Source organism: Homalodisca vitripennis, chromosome 8, assembly GCF_021130785.1.
Source record: "Homalodisca vitripennis isolate AUS2020 chromosome 8, UT_GWSS_2.1, whole genome shotgun sequence".
Classification (NCBI taxonomy): Eukaryota; Metazoa; Arthropoda; class Insecta; order Hemiptera; family Cicadellidae; genus Homalodisca; species Homalodisca vitripennis.
The window spans coordinates 103,876,657-103,895,969 of record NC_060214.1 but is presented as its reverse complement, the minus strand read 5'-3'; the positions used below and the strand labels follow the sequence as shown (position 1 = coordinate 103,895,969).

Genomic DNA, 19,313 nt, shown 5'->3' with positions numbered 1-19,313 from the left:
TATTCCATAATAATTTACTTCGTCGTGAAATCTTGTTTTTGTTATATGGAGATAACTACCATCTTATAGGCCTATGTGTTTTTCAATCCTATATTCAAAACCACTTGAAGGGTACATTTATTAAAGTTTTCACAATTTTTCTTTAATTTTACAATCAATAATCTTACCAAGCTGTCTTTTAACAAGCAGAAAAAAATCTTCTTTTACTGCAGAAAAGTATCTGGTTCACGTTTGCTTTTTTTAATATCGATTAGACTGCATTAAGGAAGCACCACGTTTCTTACCTCCAACTTTTACGTCACCTAAAAAAGTTTCCGGCCTCCAAGAAGGTATTAACGTTTAAGTTTTCTATTTATATTAAGAATTCTATGTATATTTTTACAAAAAAAACATGATGGACATAATATATAAAAAATTATCAGCCTTTAAAATAAGAGGAATGTGTATACTTTTTATTTAAAAACTTTATATTTCTATTCTCCTTGCGAAATTATAGGGATAAAATAACAATTGTTTTAATTTACCTGGCTTTTAGATATTTGTATAGCTAACAAAATAGGCGCCATATGAAAAGTTTAAGTTAGCATTCAAGCCCTAATGGAAATTGTCTTATAAGAAATATATAGGTTAATTATTGCTGACTTGGTAAGTTCTCTGAAGGATTTTGATCCTACCGTTTACAGCTAAGCTATTGCAATTTACCTGGTATCCAAGTATGGGGATAGCTCTCTGTACCCAAATAATATTCAGAAAAAAGCAATCTTAAACCTCATGCTTTTCTACAGCGAAGCTTTCTTTGTTTGTCCAAAGATACCTTGTAAGGTTTTTTAAGTTATCAATCAAGATAAGCGACTAATTACTCCATCTGCTTTATTTGTAAAATATGAATGAAATTATAATATAATTGTGTCATAAGAAGCATGGAATTGTAACAGGGAGCCACTCTGCGGTAATGATGGCACTTTCTAACTGTTTTTGCCTTTATCAGATTTCATATACTTGCTATCGTTATGATCATTCCCTTTAAAACCTCCTAAGGTCTGTCTAAAATATATGTTTCTAAGTCTTACATTTCAGCTTAAACTAATCAAGTATCTTTAATTGGTGCGGTACATTGTGTAAGGGCTTAAGTACTTCTGGTTTTTTTCTGAATACCGAAGTGTAAACGTTCAAAATACGAGCCAAGTAGGTAATCACGACTTGTTGACGCAGTCGTTGCAACACAGGTAAACAACTTCTACAGTTATATATCTCATCTGAGTAATTGTTGGGTTACTACATTTATTACAGGCAGTTCATTACAGTATACGACTACATGTATTATGGCTAGACAACTATATCACAGTAGTCAACTAGATGCATTATAGCTAGGCCGTTATTATGCAGTAATTTAACTATATGTATTATAGCTAAGCAGTTATTGTATAGTAATTTAACTACATGTATTATATGGTCAGTAATAGTAGAGTAGTTTAACTACATGTATTACAGCTAGGCATTTGTTGCACAGTAGTCAACTACATGTATTATGGCTACACAACTATATTACAGTAGTCAACTAAATCCATTATAGCTAGGCCATTATTGTGCAGTATGTAGTTTAACTATATGTGTAATAGCTAGAAAGTTATTGTATAGTAGTTTAATTACATGTAATACAGCTAGGCAGTTTTTTTACAGTAGTTTAACTATTATATGTATTATATGTACAGTAATAGTAGAGTAGTTTAACTACATTTATTACAGCTAGGCAGTTGTTGTACAGTAGTCAACTACATTTAATATAACTAAACTTTTATTGTACAGTTCTGTAACAAGTTGAATGCGATAGACACTAGGGCGTCTAGCTGTGTTATTAAAATACTTATCATCCACCACTCAAGATTGAGCCTCACTGAAGGTGTTAACCTAGTTTTTGTTCTGTGGTCTCACATCTCAGTTTATATGTTAAGATATATCCTGTTGATCTTGTTGTTTCGAAAGTAGTATCAAGCGCGCGTAGTTTAAATCTTTATGCTGATTTACTTAGCATATCTAAATACTAATGCGTACAATATTAAGTATCTTAAAATGTGAATAAATTAAGTGGCATTTTAAGAAGGTAGAGCAGAGTGGGTCCTTGTATTACTTCGGACTCATATGACGGCAAGAAGGCTTTGTTCTTGCAAATTTTTCTTGGGAAGAAACACTCTCTACCCTGAAAAATAAAAATATTATGGTACGTGGTTATAATAGAAAATACAGTAGCGTAGTACAATATATATATTTTCTCGGATGTTATTTTCTACAAAAGGCCTCTAGATGTTTTGTAAGTTGTCATTGTTTTGTTTTTATTTATAACTTTACTTGATGTAGTGTTATTAACCAGCCAATTTAGATTGATGGTACCCTGACACCCACAAAGTGAATGTGTATATCTACGGGGATGCCCACACTCACTCGTTCTATTTAGTTGAACTTTATAAAAATAAATAATATCCTTGACATAAGTTTATTAAAGTTTATCACCCATCCCATCTATAATAAATTTTTAAAGATATTTATTATTGAAAATATCAGTAAATAAATAACTAATTAAATATTCTGCACAGAATATACCTCCACATTTGTATCAAAGAAAATATGTCAACAAAAACAACGAATCGTTATCTCGTTATACTCAGTGAACAAATTATAATTATTGAATTGGCTGACATAAAACCGATTAAACACTACTGGGCCACACAAAATTTACTTGGTTTACATTTTAACATTACCTTCACCTTCTGGCAAGTTTTAAGCGTTCTCGTGCATTTCATTTGGACATTTACATACCGTAAGGATGGCACCCTTTACGATAATTAAACATGTATGAGTAAATATATATTACGTTATCAGACTATTTGGACTAATTTTACGCAAAATTTCAACACAGTTAGTTCAGTATGGAAGAACTTAAACAAAATGGAAAAACAAACAGTCACCATGTTAGCCAAATTTTCGAACTCGTAACACTGTATTTTCAGGATTCCTCTTATGGTGTATAGTTTAATTACAATTTGTTTAATCACTGAAATAATCACAACTATGACCTAGAATACTCAACATCACACAAATTTCGTAACAATGTTGCTAAAGTAATTATCAGATTTATCTCTATACATGAGCGAATATTAATGCGTTAAGTATGCATTGGTATATGGTTTAGTATATGGAGTTTACCAATTTGAGTCCTACGGTTTATGTAAATGTAGAGTTCTCCATTTCACTTTCCTCTTAGAGCAGAGGCTAAAACCTGACGCTTTCACAGAATTGACTCCTGGAATTTGGAACGCATCAGTTGTGCACCTGATGAGACAATGAGAATACATCTTCACTTATATTACACATTCTTTGCAGTCTAGATGTATCTGATGACGAAACAATAAAAAGAGTTCAGTTAGAGCTTTTTCTTGGTTGATTTTTTATGGATCTTTTCAGACGACCATGACTCCAGATTCGGAGACACCTTTTACGGAAGTGTTATGATACAAGTTCCAGTACTAAGAAAAATAAAAACCAAAAACATCAAAACAATATATGGCACCGTCAGATGCCATCATTAGTATCAACCACTTCCTACCATAACTACGTTAAGTGTAGAAAACTAGGTTGCTCTGCAATGTGTAGATATTGTGTCAGAAATATCGTAAACTCAACTGTGCACCTGATGAGACAATCAGACTGCCACTTCAACTAGATTACACTATATTATTGTATTTTGTAGTCTAGGTGTCTCTGGTGTCGAAACTATACACCATAGCTTCTATGTTGAAAGGCTGTTGTTGGCCATGGAAGTTTTGACAGGATAACAGGATTGCGGATATTTTTCCATCGCCATGGTTCCGAAATGTACAACCCAACGTTTCGAAAATTGGAATTATCTTCTTCGTCAGATGGGGAGGTATCAGTACATACAAAAAATAAAGAACAGAAAGAAGAAAAGAAGGGAATAAAGGGTTCAAACATACCCAAAAGCTGCTTGAAGTTTAGTCCAATTATCCCAAATATCCCACTTTCATCCGTGCCGGTGTGGTGACTGATTGTGTTTCTCGAACGCGTGATTTGCGCTCGGTATAAACCTTTTATAACCATAACGATGGCAATTGTCCGAAAACCTGTTAACCGTAGGTTCATTTTGAGCTTTTCCGTCACCGAACTTTTTTGGATATTCTCAGACGAGCATTACTCCATATTCCAGGAATCGAGTCTGTGTCATCGTCGGATTTCAGCCACTGCACTAAGAAGAAGATGAAATGGAGCTAAACTAAACATTAGCATTGAATCGACCTCTTCCACCATAGCACACCGGTACACCACCAGCACACTATAGCTTTTGTCACCTACTGATAATTTTTTATTTTGGTTTTTGTTTTTATTAATACTGCAGCTGGTATCATAACACTTCCTTACACTCCCTCTTTCTTCTCCTGGCAGCCTTTCACTTCATCTAAAAACGTTTTACGTTAATATTGTATTTTAGGATCAACTTTTAATTTGTGGGTAACCTACACAAAAAATCTGTTGGGATAAAGAAGATCTGTTTTTGAGGTGCTCCTTAGGTAAAAAAATGTTATGGAGTTCAGTCATATTGAATACTGGTAGAGCTTGAATTCAAGAAGTTCTTAGCACAATACACCTTAAAATGATAAATAAATAAGTTGACTTTATAAAATCTGGGGTCAAATGCCTTGGGGAGAGTAAACCTAACAGAATAACATTATAAAAGAATACATTTATGAGAAAACAATAATTAAAAACTTGTTTCTGTCTAGGTCTCAAAGTAGGCTACATTTATAATATTGTTTATAAACTATATGTATATTGTATATATTGTGATGTAAAAGAGAAATAAATTCTGTATTCTTCTTTATTCTTTATTCTGTTTATATTCAAAAGTTATTGGCTCTTCATATCTTAGATAATCTGGGCGTTTATTTCTTTTTTAATCTCCTTTTCCTTATTATCGCCATAGACACATGTAATATAAAATTTAATATCAAGCATTGTTATTCACTGCATTATTAATTAATTTTAAACATAACTAAGGGGACAAGAATCTGTTATTTTCAATTTATACATAATACACTTCTTATTTAAAATATAACAAATATTTTATTACATAATTTGACTTTAGATTAATGGCAAACATGAAAACTAATGAACAACGCATACTTCAATCACAAAACTTTTTATTTTAAGGAGTGCTTACGTTACAACAGAGTATAGTACAATTTTATTAAATTTAATTTTACTTTTCCATAAAATTATTATTTATTTTAAGGCGCATACATGAGCCTTAAAGTGAATTTAGAAACAGCTCATTTTTAATATGATAATTATTCGACTTTTATAACAAATAAATTTTATACTGCTCAAATTTTTCATGTTCTATTTTTTAATAGTTTTTGTAAAACAACAGTTAAAGAGAATCTTGAGTTTTAGAACTTGTAATAATACACCTGCCTCTTCTATACCACTCTTTTAATTGGTCAGAGCATTCTTAATAAGCCCGAGTATCAAATCAGCTCCTTTCTTGTTGGTCTTGTCAAAGTCTTTCATGGTAGTCTTGCAGCGCCTTATCCACTCTTTAGTCAGGGGATACTTGTTTCCGGTTGGACAGAACAACTGGAACAATAAGAGGTATTCTTTAAGTTATAATCAAAGAGATTCAAGAGTTAGATCACAAGTCTACGTGTTAAAAGCATTTCCCCAAAATTATCCTTCAACTTCATTTACGTCATACTATACATTTCTTTGACAATCGTGAAAAACACAATTATACTTCATCCATCGAGCTACTGAAATCTTATATTTTTTAAGCTTCTGTGAGAATGAGCAAATAAGCGAAGTAGAGTTTCAATGCTGTGGCCTTTAGAATTATCTGGTTGGTGGGGTCTGTTAAATAAGTTGAAGATGAAAATGGAGATTGCATTCTTTTCTATCTAACACCCAAGGGATATAACTATGTAGAAACCTATTTAATCAAATCAATAATATTTGGCAACGTGGCAATTGATATTAAATATGAGAATTCTTATAGTATTTACAATCAAATGAGAAATACTCAAAAAGTTATTGTATTAGATACTGAAATGTGTATTTTTTTTAAATTGCGGATTACTGTATTTCAAGTTTCTAATCATCAATATTATAAACTATGATTTGAACGCATACCAAAGGGCGCGATATTCTAGAAACCAACTTTAAAAAATCTAGACATTGTTAGCATGGTTAGTTAGGTAACGAACAATTTAATGTATATTATAATAAATACACTGTATAATGTAAAGTACAACCTATAAAAACTGCGTAACCCTACTCTTTTTATACTTAAAAGTTCATAAGAAAATTAAGATCTACACTGAAAAGAAAAAATAATATTTCTAAGAAATGATATGGCAACAATCCAGGTCTATAACTTAAATATTTCAAGTTTGAGTCTGTCATTTTTATAAAATACAAGAAGGTAAGGTTTGAAATTCATACAATACTTTTAAAATAACTTTATGCATACACACAAACTATAGACTTTAAACTATCTTGTTCTATTTAAAAAGCTGGACCAATCTTAACGTTTTATTCAGATAAAGAAAATTTTATCTATTTACCTCGAATACATCAACTGTAGTAATAAAACTGAAGTCGGCTAAAGTCAGATTGTCTCCTGCGATGAAGTCACGGCCTGTTAACAGTCTCTCCACATTGCCTTGGACTTCTTTAACTTTTCCTAGCATTTCCGGTGTAGGCTGGATCCCGTCGTGTAGTAGGGGCGCCTTACAAACAACATCAATTAGTATAGGTCAGTTTCTTTGTTTGATGTTTATTTTTGACGATGGAAGGATTGTGAAGGAAACAGAATTTTTCCAGACATTTTCCATCGTTCAGTGATACAAAAACACAAGTAACACTAAGTTTCAAGATCTGCAACTTGAAGAAGAGATCAGATTGCAGATATCGAAACGAAGTGTTACTGATTTTTTGTTTCACTGAACTATAGGTTCATACTTGAAAGTTATGCAATATAAATTACGAATACTTTCATTTACATGTCTTTGTATAAATTCATTGGTGTAGTGTAACAAGTTAGTTTTCACTCAAAACACTAAAGTGATACATGTAATAAAGGTTATTAATTTTAATATTTTTAACGATTAGTACACAACACGTGTCAACATAATTATGCATGGAAATTGTTAATTTCTAAATGTTTTGGAACATATTTCTTTATAATTATAATACTAACAAAAGTATCGGTTTTGAAATGTCGAATTATTGTCTTAAAACCAGTTCAGGGGACTAAATACATCCATTTTTTGTAGATCTGTCGATTTGAGCAGTAATAGATACAAGATGGGCTTAACTACACTTTTGATACTTAAAATATGATGATGATATTTTAAATATAATTTTAATATGGAAAGATTGGAATTAATCACTTTTATATCATTCCAATATTTCCATTGATTTAACAATGTCATAAACTTACCAAGATATCTTTTGACAAACAGAAAACATCTTCGCTGTAGAAAAGCATTTGATCAACGATTCCTCTTTTCTGAAGATCCTTCGGGTAAAGAGAGTCATCCTGCCCGTACTTATCCGCCAGGTAAGTGGCAATAGCTTGGCTGTCAACAACATGAAAAAAAACACTTAGATAAGTTGTCAAGTCTATCATAAGTATAGCATGGTACACAGACTACTTAGTATAGTACATTATCAACAATTTTAAAATTTCTGATGACGATCGACATCATGTTATCTAATATTTTATCCAACAATAATTAAAGAACAAATATTTCAGATTCAGTACCCACTGAAATGACAATATTTCTAGCGTTTCAGAGTATTAGTATCTACAAAAATTAGTGAGAATAGTATTGTCTAACTTTTAATAAACGTCGTACCAGTGACAAAGTCAAACCAGTTTCGTCTATTCTTGATATTATGTTACTCTGAATTAATGACCCAAGTTGTTAATATGTGCACGTAACATACCCGTAACATAATTTTTTTCTCAACCATAAAATAATATGTTGTAAAAATGACTTCTTCCGTTTCAAAATGACGTAGAGCCTCATAGCTTATTGCATTATAAGTGCATTAACTGAAAAGCCAGGGAAGGACTTCACTTCAGGATTACACTAAAACAGTTCGGTTACTACTAAAATCGTTGGAGCTATTCAATCAAATGTCATGAAATATTGCAGATAAATTCAAGTTATGTCACTAGTGCTTTAAAAAAGTGGTGCAACTTTTCAAATTGAAGAGCCTATAATACTGCTTTTTAAACTTAATTCTAAAACTAAAATAATATCTTTCAGTGACTATCTTTCAACTCAGGAATGTTTAGAATATAATTTAACAAGAATATGCTTACGATGTCCCTGGATTTTCGAAATAAATTATGTGTGAAGCCGTGAGTAACAGCCTATATATTAATAAGTTTCTCCTTTCAAAACAAGTCCGGTTTATTTTAAAAATAAAATATATACACTTTGGAACGATAATGTATAAGAGGCTTTTGAATGAGGAAATGTATTTTTTATAAGGCAGTATGAAACTTTTTATAAACAAATTTGGATTTTATTTCGTGTCTTATTTACATTATAAGCACATAAGTATCTATAACTAATTATAATTAAAAGTATATTCTTACCTTCCCCCGAGAGTATATCCGTCGTCATCAATCGCGGGAACTGTATGAAGCGGATTAATCTGTAATTAAGAGGTTATGATTATTATTAACTTATAATAATAAAAACATTAAGTTAATAATAGCATTTGTGTAAGAGCTGGTCCATAATATTACATACCATTGCTATAAGATACCACATAAGTTTTTATATGTTATTTTTTTATTCAAAATGAATTATCCTAGTATTGAAAATGATGTATGTGTAACTCGTTACAATCTCCCAGGAATGTCCCCTTCTGGCTGGTTTATACCTCCCAGTTGAACCCCATGTGGGTTCAGCAAAAACCCACTGTGTCGTTTAAATCTAGACAACCTTATGGTGCGGCACATAACTAATCACAAACATCGAGATTCTAGGGCGCAAGTATATTTCTATAGGTCTAGTCTACTGCGGGAGATGACTATCGGAGTTGGTGAGGGTTTTCCCCTAAGAGTCAAAGATTCTTGCCAGCCTAGACACAGGGGTGTCCCACCCCCTGCTGAATTGATTGGAGAGGCTGGTTCAGAGCTGGTTTCTCCTTCTTCCTAGGGGACGTGACTTATGATTAGTGTCCTAAACCTTTTCTCGTGCGAATCGACAGGAGTAAGCCCCTACTCCCAACCTTACCCATACAAACTATCGTGTCACTCCGGATGCAGCACAAAGACCTTTGTAGGGCTAGATACAATTTTCTGAGTTGATAGTCCTGACAGAACAAAAATTCTTGTTACAATACTGTTTAAATTTTTTTTTTCAAACATTATATTCACGATACAATACATTTTGTTCGATGTTATTATTTGTTCACTCTCTGTAGATACCAACGAATGTCTCATAACACTCAGTGTTTTTAATAGCGCATTCAAATTTGAATTACATACCTTCAAAAACTCAGGAGTCATTTGCTCCTTCTTTGGAATATCCATGCACTTGTGCTCATCATTGATTCCAAGAGCATGGATGACCAGGTCAACGGAGCGGACTGGAGGGCTGGCCTCAAAGTAGTACAGGATGAGAGACATGGCTCAGAAGGGTAGGTTTCAAAAGAAGAATTCCTGAAAAAAAGTTATCGTATCATGTGGAGGATATTGAATTATGCCGTTTCTTTTAAGAGCATGTACTATTGAAAATGTAATATTTGAGGGAATATAACTCTCACGTTGACAATATAAATGATGATTCCATCGTTTTTTTGAGCATATCCAACCAGAATAACAATATAAAGTTAAAAGCAATAGCAGGAGTATAGGTTTTATCACGTGCAGGATCCATATCCTCAATATATTGGCAGTAGGCTATAACGGAGAGGTTGGCAACACTTTGAGCTAGAAAATATATCTGAAAAGCCATGCAGAAATAGTGTCTTTACTAAATTCGTAAAGAAAAAGGAAGTACTAAAGTATTAAAATCTCAAAATCTAAAACAGTATTGTAAATTTTATCTATGAAAACATCAAAATGTCAATTATACATGTTCCTCAATTCCAAATACCCAAACTTACCTATAAATTTGAATAGGTGGCTGAGAAAGCAGAACTTTTTACCCACACGAACTCTCGACGAACTACAATAGATCTGAAATCACAACATGTGTGCTGTGTCTGTAAGCCTTTTATACGAGTACAATTCATATACTTGACACTGAGATTGGTACATGAGTGCTCTCAAACAAATCAGGTCGTCAAAGGTGAAATCTATTGCAACAACACTTCCTGTTTTATTCTGCTACAAATATATCAATGAGTTAATGTCTGACTTAAACACAAATATAATTTATGTGAATTAAGTTGGTGCAATCAGTTTACGTCTCAATTTTTTTTGGTACACTTTGTGATCATAACGTTATAAAACACCATCCTTAAGGACATAAAAATTGAAAAGAGAACTGAATAATCGTATTCTACAAGAATTATAGTCATTTAAAGCAATATTCTGGGCACTCACGAAATTAAATTCAGATGAAAACTGTGGAAAACAACGATGTGTATTTTTACAGTGTAACAAGTATAACACAGAATTTTTAAAACCTATTTAATTTATATACAAACTTGACTTAAGTAGTTCTTCATCAGAGACATTTTGTTTCCTTAAGCTACAAGGTAGTGATGTGTTTGTATGTATACGCCACATTACATGTCGCCTGATGGGCATCACTGAGGTTGTGGATGCCGAATTTAAAGTCTATAGCTCATTTAACTTTTAGGATGTCCTGCGGACAGCCACATTACATGTCGCCTGATGGGCATCACTGAGGTTGTGGATGCCGAATTAAAGTCTACAGCTCATTTCACTTTTAGGATGTCCTGCGGACAGCCACATTACATGTCGCCTGATGGGCATCACTGAGGTTGAATGCCGAATTTAAAGTCTACAGCTCATTTCACTTTTAGGATGTCCTGCGGACAGCCACATTACATGTCGCCTGATGGGCATCACTGAGGTTGGATGCCGAATTTAAAGCCTACAGCTCATTTCACTTTTAGGATGTCCTGCGGACAGCCACATTACATGTCGCCTGATGGGCATCACTGAGGTTGGATGCCGAATTTAAAGCCTACAGCTCATTTCACTTTTAGGATGTCCTGCGGACAGCCACATTGCATGTCGCCTGATGGGCATCACTGAGGTTGCATGCCGAATTTAAAGTCTACAGCTCATTTCACTTTTAGGATGTCCTGCGGACATCCACATTACATGTCGCCTGATGGGCATCACTGAGGTTGAATGCAGAATTTAAAGTCTACAGCTCATTTCACTTTTAGGATGTCCTGCGGACAGCCACATTACATGTCGGCTGATGGGCATCACTGAGGTTGAATGCAGAATTTAAAGTCTACAGCTCATTTCACTTTTAGGATGTCCTGCGGACAGCCACATTACATGTCGCCTGATGGGCATCACTGAGGTTGGATGCCGAATTTAAAGCCTACAGCTCATTTCACTTTTAGGATGTCCTGCGGACAGCCACATTACATGTCGCCTGATGGGCATCACTGAGGTTGGATGCCGAATTTAAAGTCTACAGCTCATTTCACTTTTAGGATGTCCTGCGGACAGCCACATTACATGTCGCCTGATGGGCATCACTGAGGTTGGATGCCGAATTTAAAGTCTACAGCTCATTTCACTTTTAGGATGTCCTGCGGACAGCCACATTACATGTTGCCTGATAGGCATCACTGAGGTCGGATGCCGAATTTAAAGTCTACAGCTCATTTCACTTTTAGGATGTCCTGCGGACAACCACATTACATGTCGCCTGATGGGCATCACTGAGGTTGAATGCAGAATTTAAAGTCTACAGCTCATTTCACTTTTAGGATGTCCTGCGGACAGCCACATTACATGTTGCCTGATAGGCATCACTGAAGGTTGGATGCCGAATTTAAAGTCTACAGCTCATTTCACTTTTAGGATGTCCTGCGGACAACCACATTACATGTCGCCTGATGGGCATCACTGAGGTTGGAATGCAGAATTTAAAGTCTACAGCTCATTTCACTTTTAGGATGTCCTGCGGACAGCCACATTACATGTCGCCTGATGGGCATCACTGAGGTTGGATGCCGAATTTAAAGTCTACAGCTCATTTCACTTTTAGGATGTCCTGCGGACAGCCACATTACATGTCGCCTGATGGGCATCACTGAGGTTGGATGCCGAATTTAAAGTCTACAGCTCATTTCACTTTTAGGATGTCCTGCGGACAGCCACATTACATGTCGCCTGATGGGCATCACTGAGGTTGGAATGCCGAATTTAAAGCCTACAGCTCATTTCACTTTTAGGATGTCCTGCGGACAGCCACATTACATGTCGCCTGATGGGCATCACTGAGGTTGGATGCCGAATTTAAAGTCTACAGCTCATTTCACTTTTAGGATGTCCTGCGGACAGCCACATTACATGTCGCCTGATGGGCATCACTGAGGTTGGATGCCGAATTTAAAGTCTACAGCTCATTTCACTTTTAGGATGTCCTGCGGACAGCCACATTACATGTCGCCTGATGGGCATCACTGAGGTTGGATGCCGAATTTAAAGTCTACAGCTCATTTCACTTTTAGGATGGTCCTGCGGACATACAAACAGGCAGACATCGTTCATAAAAGCAGTGTTTATATCCCTCCGACATCCATACTGTGTCAACCTACTAAGTGATATGTTTTAATGAATCCCTTCCAAATTCCATAGTATGTTAGAGATTTACCATCATATAATTCATTCTTGTATATTTATAAATGAAGTTCCATACAAAATTTAAAGTGTATTGGTGATATTTCTCAATTATCTTGTCATGTTAAACATTTTTTTCATTGAGTTAGGTTTCAAAACAATGTTTAAATTTAAATAATAAAATTCCGTTGATGTAGGAAGGCTATAACAACTTAGGACAACTGAAATCTAATCTGTTTACTGATTTTTTTTGTTATGGGACCAGCATTATTTTTGTTTAGATATGGATTTTAAAGTGAAAATAGAAAAGCTTACTAAAATTCGTTATGGCAAACATGGAACCGTCAAATAAAGCTGATGCGAAACTAATGTCGTATTTGGTTTTGTTCTGGGAAGAAAGGGATTACCTTGATGAACTAAAGAAAGCTACAGTGGAAATTAAAAATATTCATTAATTACCTGTTAATTCTTATGAAAATGATTCCTTGACACTGTAAATGCTCATATAAAGCTGACTGCTAAAGTGTGTATGCTAGGGATATGTAGCAGAAGTGTCTATTACCCTTATTCTAGTTAGAGACTTGATAGGACGATGGAGCATTTAGCATGGATGCAGTGAAGTTATTTTTAAGTATATTTTAAAGGCTTCAATTTAGATTTCGTGAAGTAAATGAGGAATTGTCAAAGCACGGAGCAACTTTTTTATGTAAACTTGTGTTGACGTCAAGGACCCTCAGCACCTTACCAAATTGTTTACAGGAGTGTACCTGAAAAATCTACAAGTGATGGTAAAACAAAGGAGTGTTATGGTAAATAAACCGTTGCAATGCTACATTTGTAGAGGTCCTTACTTTGCTGCACAGTGTCAACAAAACATATGTAAAACCTTAACTAAAGGGAAAGCAAAAGTTTTCAAATCCCGATTGTGTGTTACGTTGAGGATGGACGCTGACTATGGAGCTTCTCATCACATGTGATATCGGAAAGATTTTTTCACACATATGACTCTTTGCTGAAACGGTTATTACAGTGGACAAGGGCTGTTAATGTTCTTGGTGAAGGTATGGAAGTTTTTTTACCAAAGTCATCAAGGCATGACGTAGCTTTGAGTTTTAGCAATGTGAATATAAACCATTCAGGACTTGCGTGAATGCCTTGGCCATCGAAACAAAACACATATTGTCATAGTTTTTGACATATAGGAATATTATTTTTGACATAGAAGATTAATTTTGCGAGGGTGAGTCCTGGTCAACAACATAGGGATACCTATCGCACTTGTAGCGTGAAAACTACCAAAGCAGGTGAAATATTCAGTGCAGATCTTCGTGGTTTTATGAAAAATGTATCTACCTACTGAAGGAAATCAATATTTTGTGGTGTGTCAATCTTCTTCGAGTTCTGACAAAGAAATCATCGATTTTGTGTTCTTTCATTCCCTGAATTGACTTAGAATCTCCAATCTGGCAACTAGTTGTAACACTTGCAGCTGTCGTAAAGACTGATCTGTGATGAACTTGAACTGTGAAAGAATCTATGTTTTGTAATTGTTTTACTGATCAGCGACGTGCACCTTGGCCCCAAATCGCTCAAACATCTCCGTTGTGTCAAATTCTACATCTATTACTTGGAAAATGTGCGGACTGGCTTCCAGACTGTAAGAATTCATACTAACTGTTGAATTGTGTTTATTAACCACTGAAGTCCAAGAAAACACACGCACTCTAGAAACTATCATGACAATGTTAGAAAAGCCTTCTCTCTTGGCGTCACTTAAATAAGCTATTTCTATTCCTAGCTACGTTATCTTGCATACGAACGCTTCATACATCTCTGCCGAGTTCATCTTCTTCCAATAGACATCTGTAACAACTGTTATTGGAGTTAGGTTCACCTGGCTTACTTTTCCAAATAAACCGTCACAGGATAACATGATTTCGGACATTTACCATCGTTATGGTTACAACATATATAACACAAAGTTTCAATAATTGGAATCTATCCTCTTCGTCAGGTGATGGAGGATCCGTGCTATTGTATTGTGTATTGTATTCACACATTAGTAATAATTGTAGAAGTATAGCAAATGTAACGTAAATAAACTTTCTTTCATTTCATTGTGATGTGTGATTGTGTTCCTCATAGTCGTGCTAGGAACTTTCATTCTATCCAGTGAAAACGCCTGGACTAGACTCCAAGCAGCTTTTGGGTATGTTTGAACCCTTTCCCTTCTTTTCTTCATTTCATTCTTTATTATTGTATGCACTAATACCTCCCCCACCTGACGAAGAGGATAGATTCCAATCTTCGAAACGTTGTGTTATACCTTTTGTAACCATAACGATGGTAAATGTCTGATATTCTGTTACCCTGTCAAACTTTCCAACGTCAATAAAAAAACTTTAAACAGAGAAAAACCATTACAGATAACTAAACTAATCATGTAAGTAAACAACAATACCTCCTGTAGTGTGTTCATAATATTCCCCGTCACGATGCATCTGCTGAGCAATATTCAGTACGCTCATATAACATTAGCTCATCACAATTGTCAAACAATAATGTAACAATGCCAGTGTGATGAATGATTGTGTTTCTCGTACTCGTGAGAATATACTAAAACTGTGAATCTTAATGAGCAACTTAGAACATCAGTTAGTTTAACTGTAGTTTTATATCAGACTAACTGTACAACACACAAGTGATCATGTTGAACATTGCCCTGCCTATCCTGTGTTTATTACCTTTCAGGGCAATTACTACATTCTTACTTAATTTGCAGCTATAGGCAGACGGAGGACAGAAAATTAAATCGGCCCCAATTTTATAAGTAATTACTGCATATATCTGCAATATATCCGGGTTATACAACTCTTTATATTCTGACTATTGTTTTACTCTTCCTAGATTTGACTTTTGATACTAAATTTCTAACTGTCATTTTTTTAACAAATAATCACATTACTCTTTACCTTATAAAACTACTTATTCTTTTATGAAACTTAAGCAAATAAAAAAATACTTATTCTTTTTTCTAAAAAAAGTAATTTTAAAATTACATAATAGCCCGTCAAAGGCAACCACGCCTCAGGACTACCCGGCGCGGCGCCTCCACCAAAACCTATTACGCCCCCTCCGCACCCACAAAATAGAAGGCTGACACAAGGGGGGTAGACAGTTAAGTTAAAGAAAAGAATATAAAAGTGTTAGTCACTGACCAGTTTATTACATGGCCCATGTATATAATAAACTTACAAACAATACAATATTGCAACTTTTGACCTATCTAATATAATTTACTTTAGGCTGGCCAGCATCTCTGACCTATCCTCTCCGATCTATCCAGGGTCCTGGGTGCACCGCCGCGCCGCTTCCTTGATGTCGTGGTCACCTTTTTCCTGTTGCCGCTCTACGTCTGAGGGAGAATTCCCTCTAGTATTCAGAATTCCCACAAGTGAAATTTTGAAGCCCCTTTACCACACAATAATCAACTTAACCATATTAATTTGTTGGCCATGTTATTACGCACAGCTTTGTCCATTTAATCTTTGGTGTATCTCTTATAAGTTTCCATGATGTCTTTGCTGTGCATAACATTGAAAAACACTATTCGATACTATTGTAAATTGAGATCCAAAAACATGCATTAACAGTGCAGAATATTTATATGAAAAACATGTACGGCATTGAGCTACTTCCTTAGCATTGAAAACTACCGTATTTTGTTGTAATCGTTTTCTTGCTTTTAGTTTATCAAGTAAGTTTTGTTAAATAATCACGAACTTAATTAGAAAAGCAGCACCAAATACTACTGATATGATATAATAATTTGACAGTGAACAAGTTTGAGTGAGTTCGACCTTCAACTCTTTATATTGTCGCTGAGTACTTAGATAATCGGCTATGTGACATCTGGCTGTCAGACACTGTCAAGATACAATTTATGCGACTAGGAAGTGAAGATAAGTTGTGTAAGAGACATATAGACCCTTGCTCAACAACAAGCCAGCAATAAAATTAATGGGATCTAATCTGCACATTCCTTGTCTGATCTGCTACTCGATAAATGAATAACCCAATAAATGGAGACATATGCAACCCAGTATGCTTCAATTTCAACGTACATTCAATCTTAAAATACCTCGGTATCTTAATCCATCGTTTTTAAAATGGAAAAGTATAAAAAGGGAATTTGATACTGTCTGCTAACGGTGTAGTTTTTTTTTTTTTTTTTTTTTTTTGTTTAATTTCGTGTGGTTGCGTTTCATGAATTACTCGTTATAAAATTCAGAGGATCAGGCTCCGATCTCCAACTTCTTCAGCGAAATCAGTAGGGAATGCAGTCTACGACTAAGGCAAAATGGCAAGGAAAATTCCCTCTTCCAATGTCTCATATTGAATCAGTTTTATTGCTTTAAAGTAGATTACCACCAGCTCTCGAGTCAGTCGATTTATTTTCTTAGTGTATTCTAATTAAACAGAGTTTGAATTCAAACAGATATGTTTAACATGTTTATCTGCATGTTTTCAATGAGTTCCAATAATTTTATTTGAACTCCCAATATATGTGCTTTTGCGAAATTATTGCAAACCTTATAGGCTTATCTTAGAGATATACTACATAATTTTCTCTTAGCAACTGCATGCGACTTCTTTACATTCTCCACAAAGTCGAAACAAAACGAGTAAGTATTCATGAAAAGTAAGTATTTCGCCTGCTATTGAGATCACCAACTGTGTTGCCAACTGATAACATCCATTGTATATTTATCTATTGTTCCACACTTTTACATAATATTGTGCAACAAAATAAATTCAAAGTGATTTAATCCATTGTTTACTTTTCTTACCGATAACATATATTGTACCATATTGTGTATAATTTGAAAGGTTTCGTAATCTACTTTTAATTTAAAGACTTCACACGAAATATCTTAGGTGCGTTGAAGTATTTGTTGGATTTTTAAAATGTTTACTTACTATTGTTTAGTGACCGAGACGCGATATAAATCGTATACAGGCAAGCACAATTTACATTTCTTTAAATCAAAATAGACATTTATATTATGGAAAAATTTATCTTTAGCCGCTAGTTTTGGTGAATTTTTAAATAAAAGGATATTGACTGGGTTAAAAATACAAAATGTTATATTTTCTCAGAATATATATATATATATATATATATATATATATATGTGTGTGTGTGTGTGTGTGTGTGTGTGTGTGTGTGTGTGTGTGTGTGTGTGTGTGTGTGTGTGTGTGTGTGTGTGTGTGTGTGTTTGGCTTCGGCCACTTAATACCACCCAACAGTCATGTAAATAATATTCACTAGATAAAGGTACTAAAGCCATTACTTTCAGCCAAAATAGTAGGTTTGTATATTCACTTAAAAAAAGGAGGGGCCGATCTCCTTTTAAGCCTTATTCTGTCCGTCCTCATGGGTCACTGGCCTGTGCGAGGATCTTATCAAACAGAATATGGGGGAGAGTCGATACAGTACAAGGTCGATTGTACTGATAAAAAGTGCTTCAGTGACAGACAGGATTTGAACCTGCACTATCTCTAACTCAGACCCAAACTCCAACGTTAGACCACTCGGCCATCGGCACTCCCCTCCGCGTCCTCTTCCATCTTCTTTGGAATATAAGAGAATACTTAATTCTTCGGTGACTATTCCTCCTTATTTTATTGCTTTGGGAACATTTAGGAAGGTTTTAACTGTCTTCATTTTATGAATACTAAAATTCATTTTTGTTTGCACCGAATTATTAAAGTCACAATCGCCCAGCCATTTCCATACCACCACTCTATTGTATTGTATTCATATATTAATACTAAATGTAGTAGTATAGTAAATGTAAAGTAAATAAACTTTCATTCATTTCATTGTGATGTATGATTGTGTGTCTAGTAGTTGTGCTCGGAACTTGCATTCTCTGCAGTGACAACCCCAGGTCTAGACTCCAAGCAGCTTTTAGGCATGTTTGACCCTTTTATTTTCCTTCTTTTCTTCTTTTTATTCTTTATTTTTGTATGTACTAATACCTTCCCCACCTGAAAAAGAGGATGCATTCCAATCTTCGAGGGATAGGTCTTGTTTACTGAGAAGGACGATCGTTGGAATGTACTGAAGGTTCCTTAGTGTTTAAAGATTTAGTGAGACTGAACGTGGGGTAGTGTCATTCCATGCTCGCTTGCACTGGTAAAGATTGAAAAAAAACTGTCTCCCCTCTTCAAGAAGGTATGACCGTGACATGCCCTCCATCCTTCCTATAGTGGCTGTGCCATAGGATCCCAGCTAGTGGTGGACCCATACCTCCATCCGTTCCCATCCTATGTATAGTGTTACTCCAAAAGCCGCGCAGAAGTCCTTAAAGGATCAAAATGAGCTCAATATAAAATCCAAATGGCTTATGGCTTGTTTAAAACAAATTAATGTTCA

At 34.8% G+C, this 19,313-nt stretch overlaps 1 protein-coding gene across 1 annotated transcript in view; it reads right to left on the bottom strand.

The window, feature by feature from the left end:
- Window positions 1-5,193: 5,193 nt before the first annotated feature.
- The window catches only part of LOC124368296, a 29,473-nt gene continuing 15,353 nt past the window's right edge, over window positions 5,194-19,313 (bottom strand). Inside the window, exons 7-12 of the mRNA XM_046825569.1 lie at window positions 10,198-10,270; window positions 9,578-9,720; window positions 8,678-8,736; window positions 7,508-7,646; window positions 6,630-6,794; window positions 5,194-5,646 (exon numbers count right to left, since the gene is read on the bottom strand). Of these exons, the coding sequence (XP_046681525.1) occupies window positions 5,503-5,646; window positions 6,630-6,794; window positions 7,508-7,646; window positions 8,678-8,736; window positions 9,578-9,720; window positions 10,198-10,270 (723 nt within the window). The 3' untranslated portion in view covers window positions 5,194-5,502. The remainder of the gene's footprint in view (window positions 5,647-6,629; window positions 6,795-7,507; window positions 7,647-8,677; window positions 8,737-9,577; window positions 9,721-10,197; window positions 10,271-19,313) is intronic.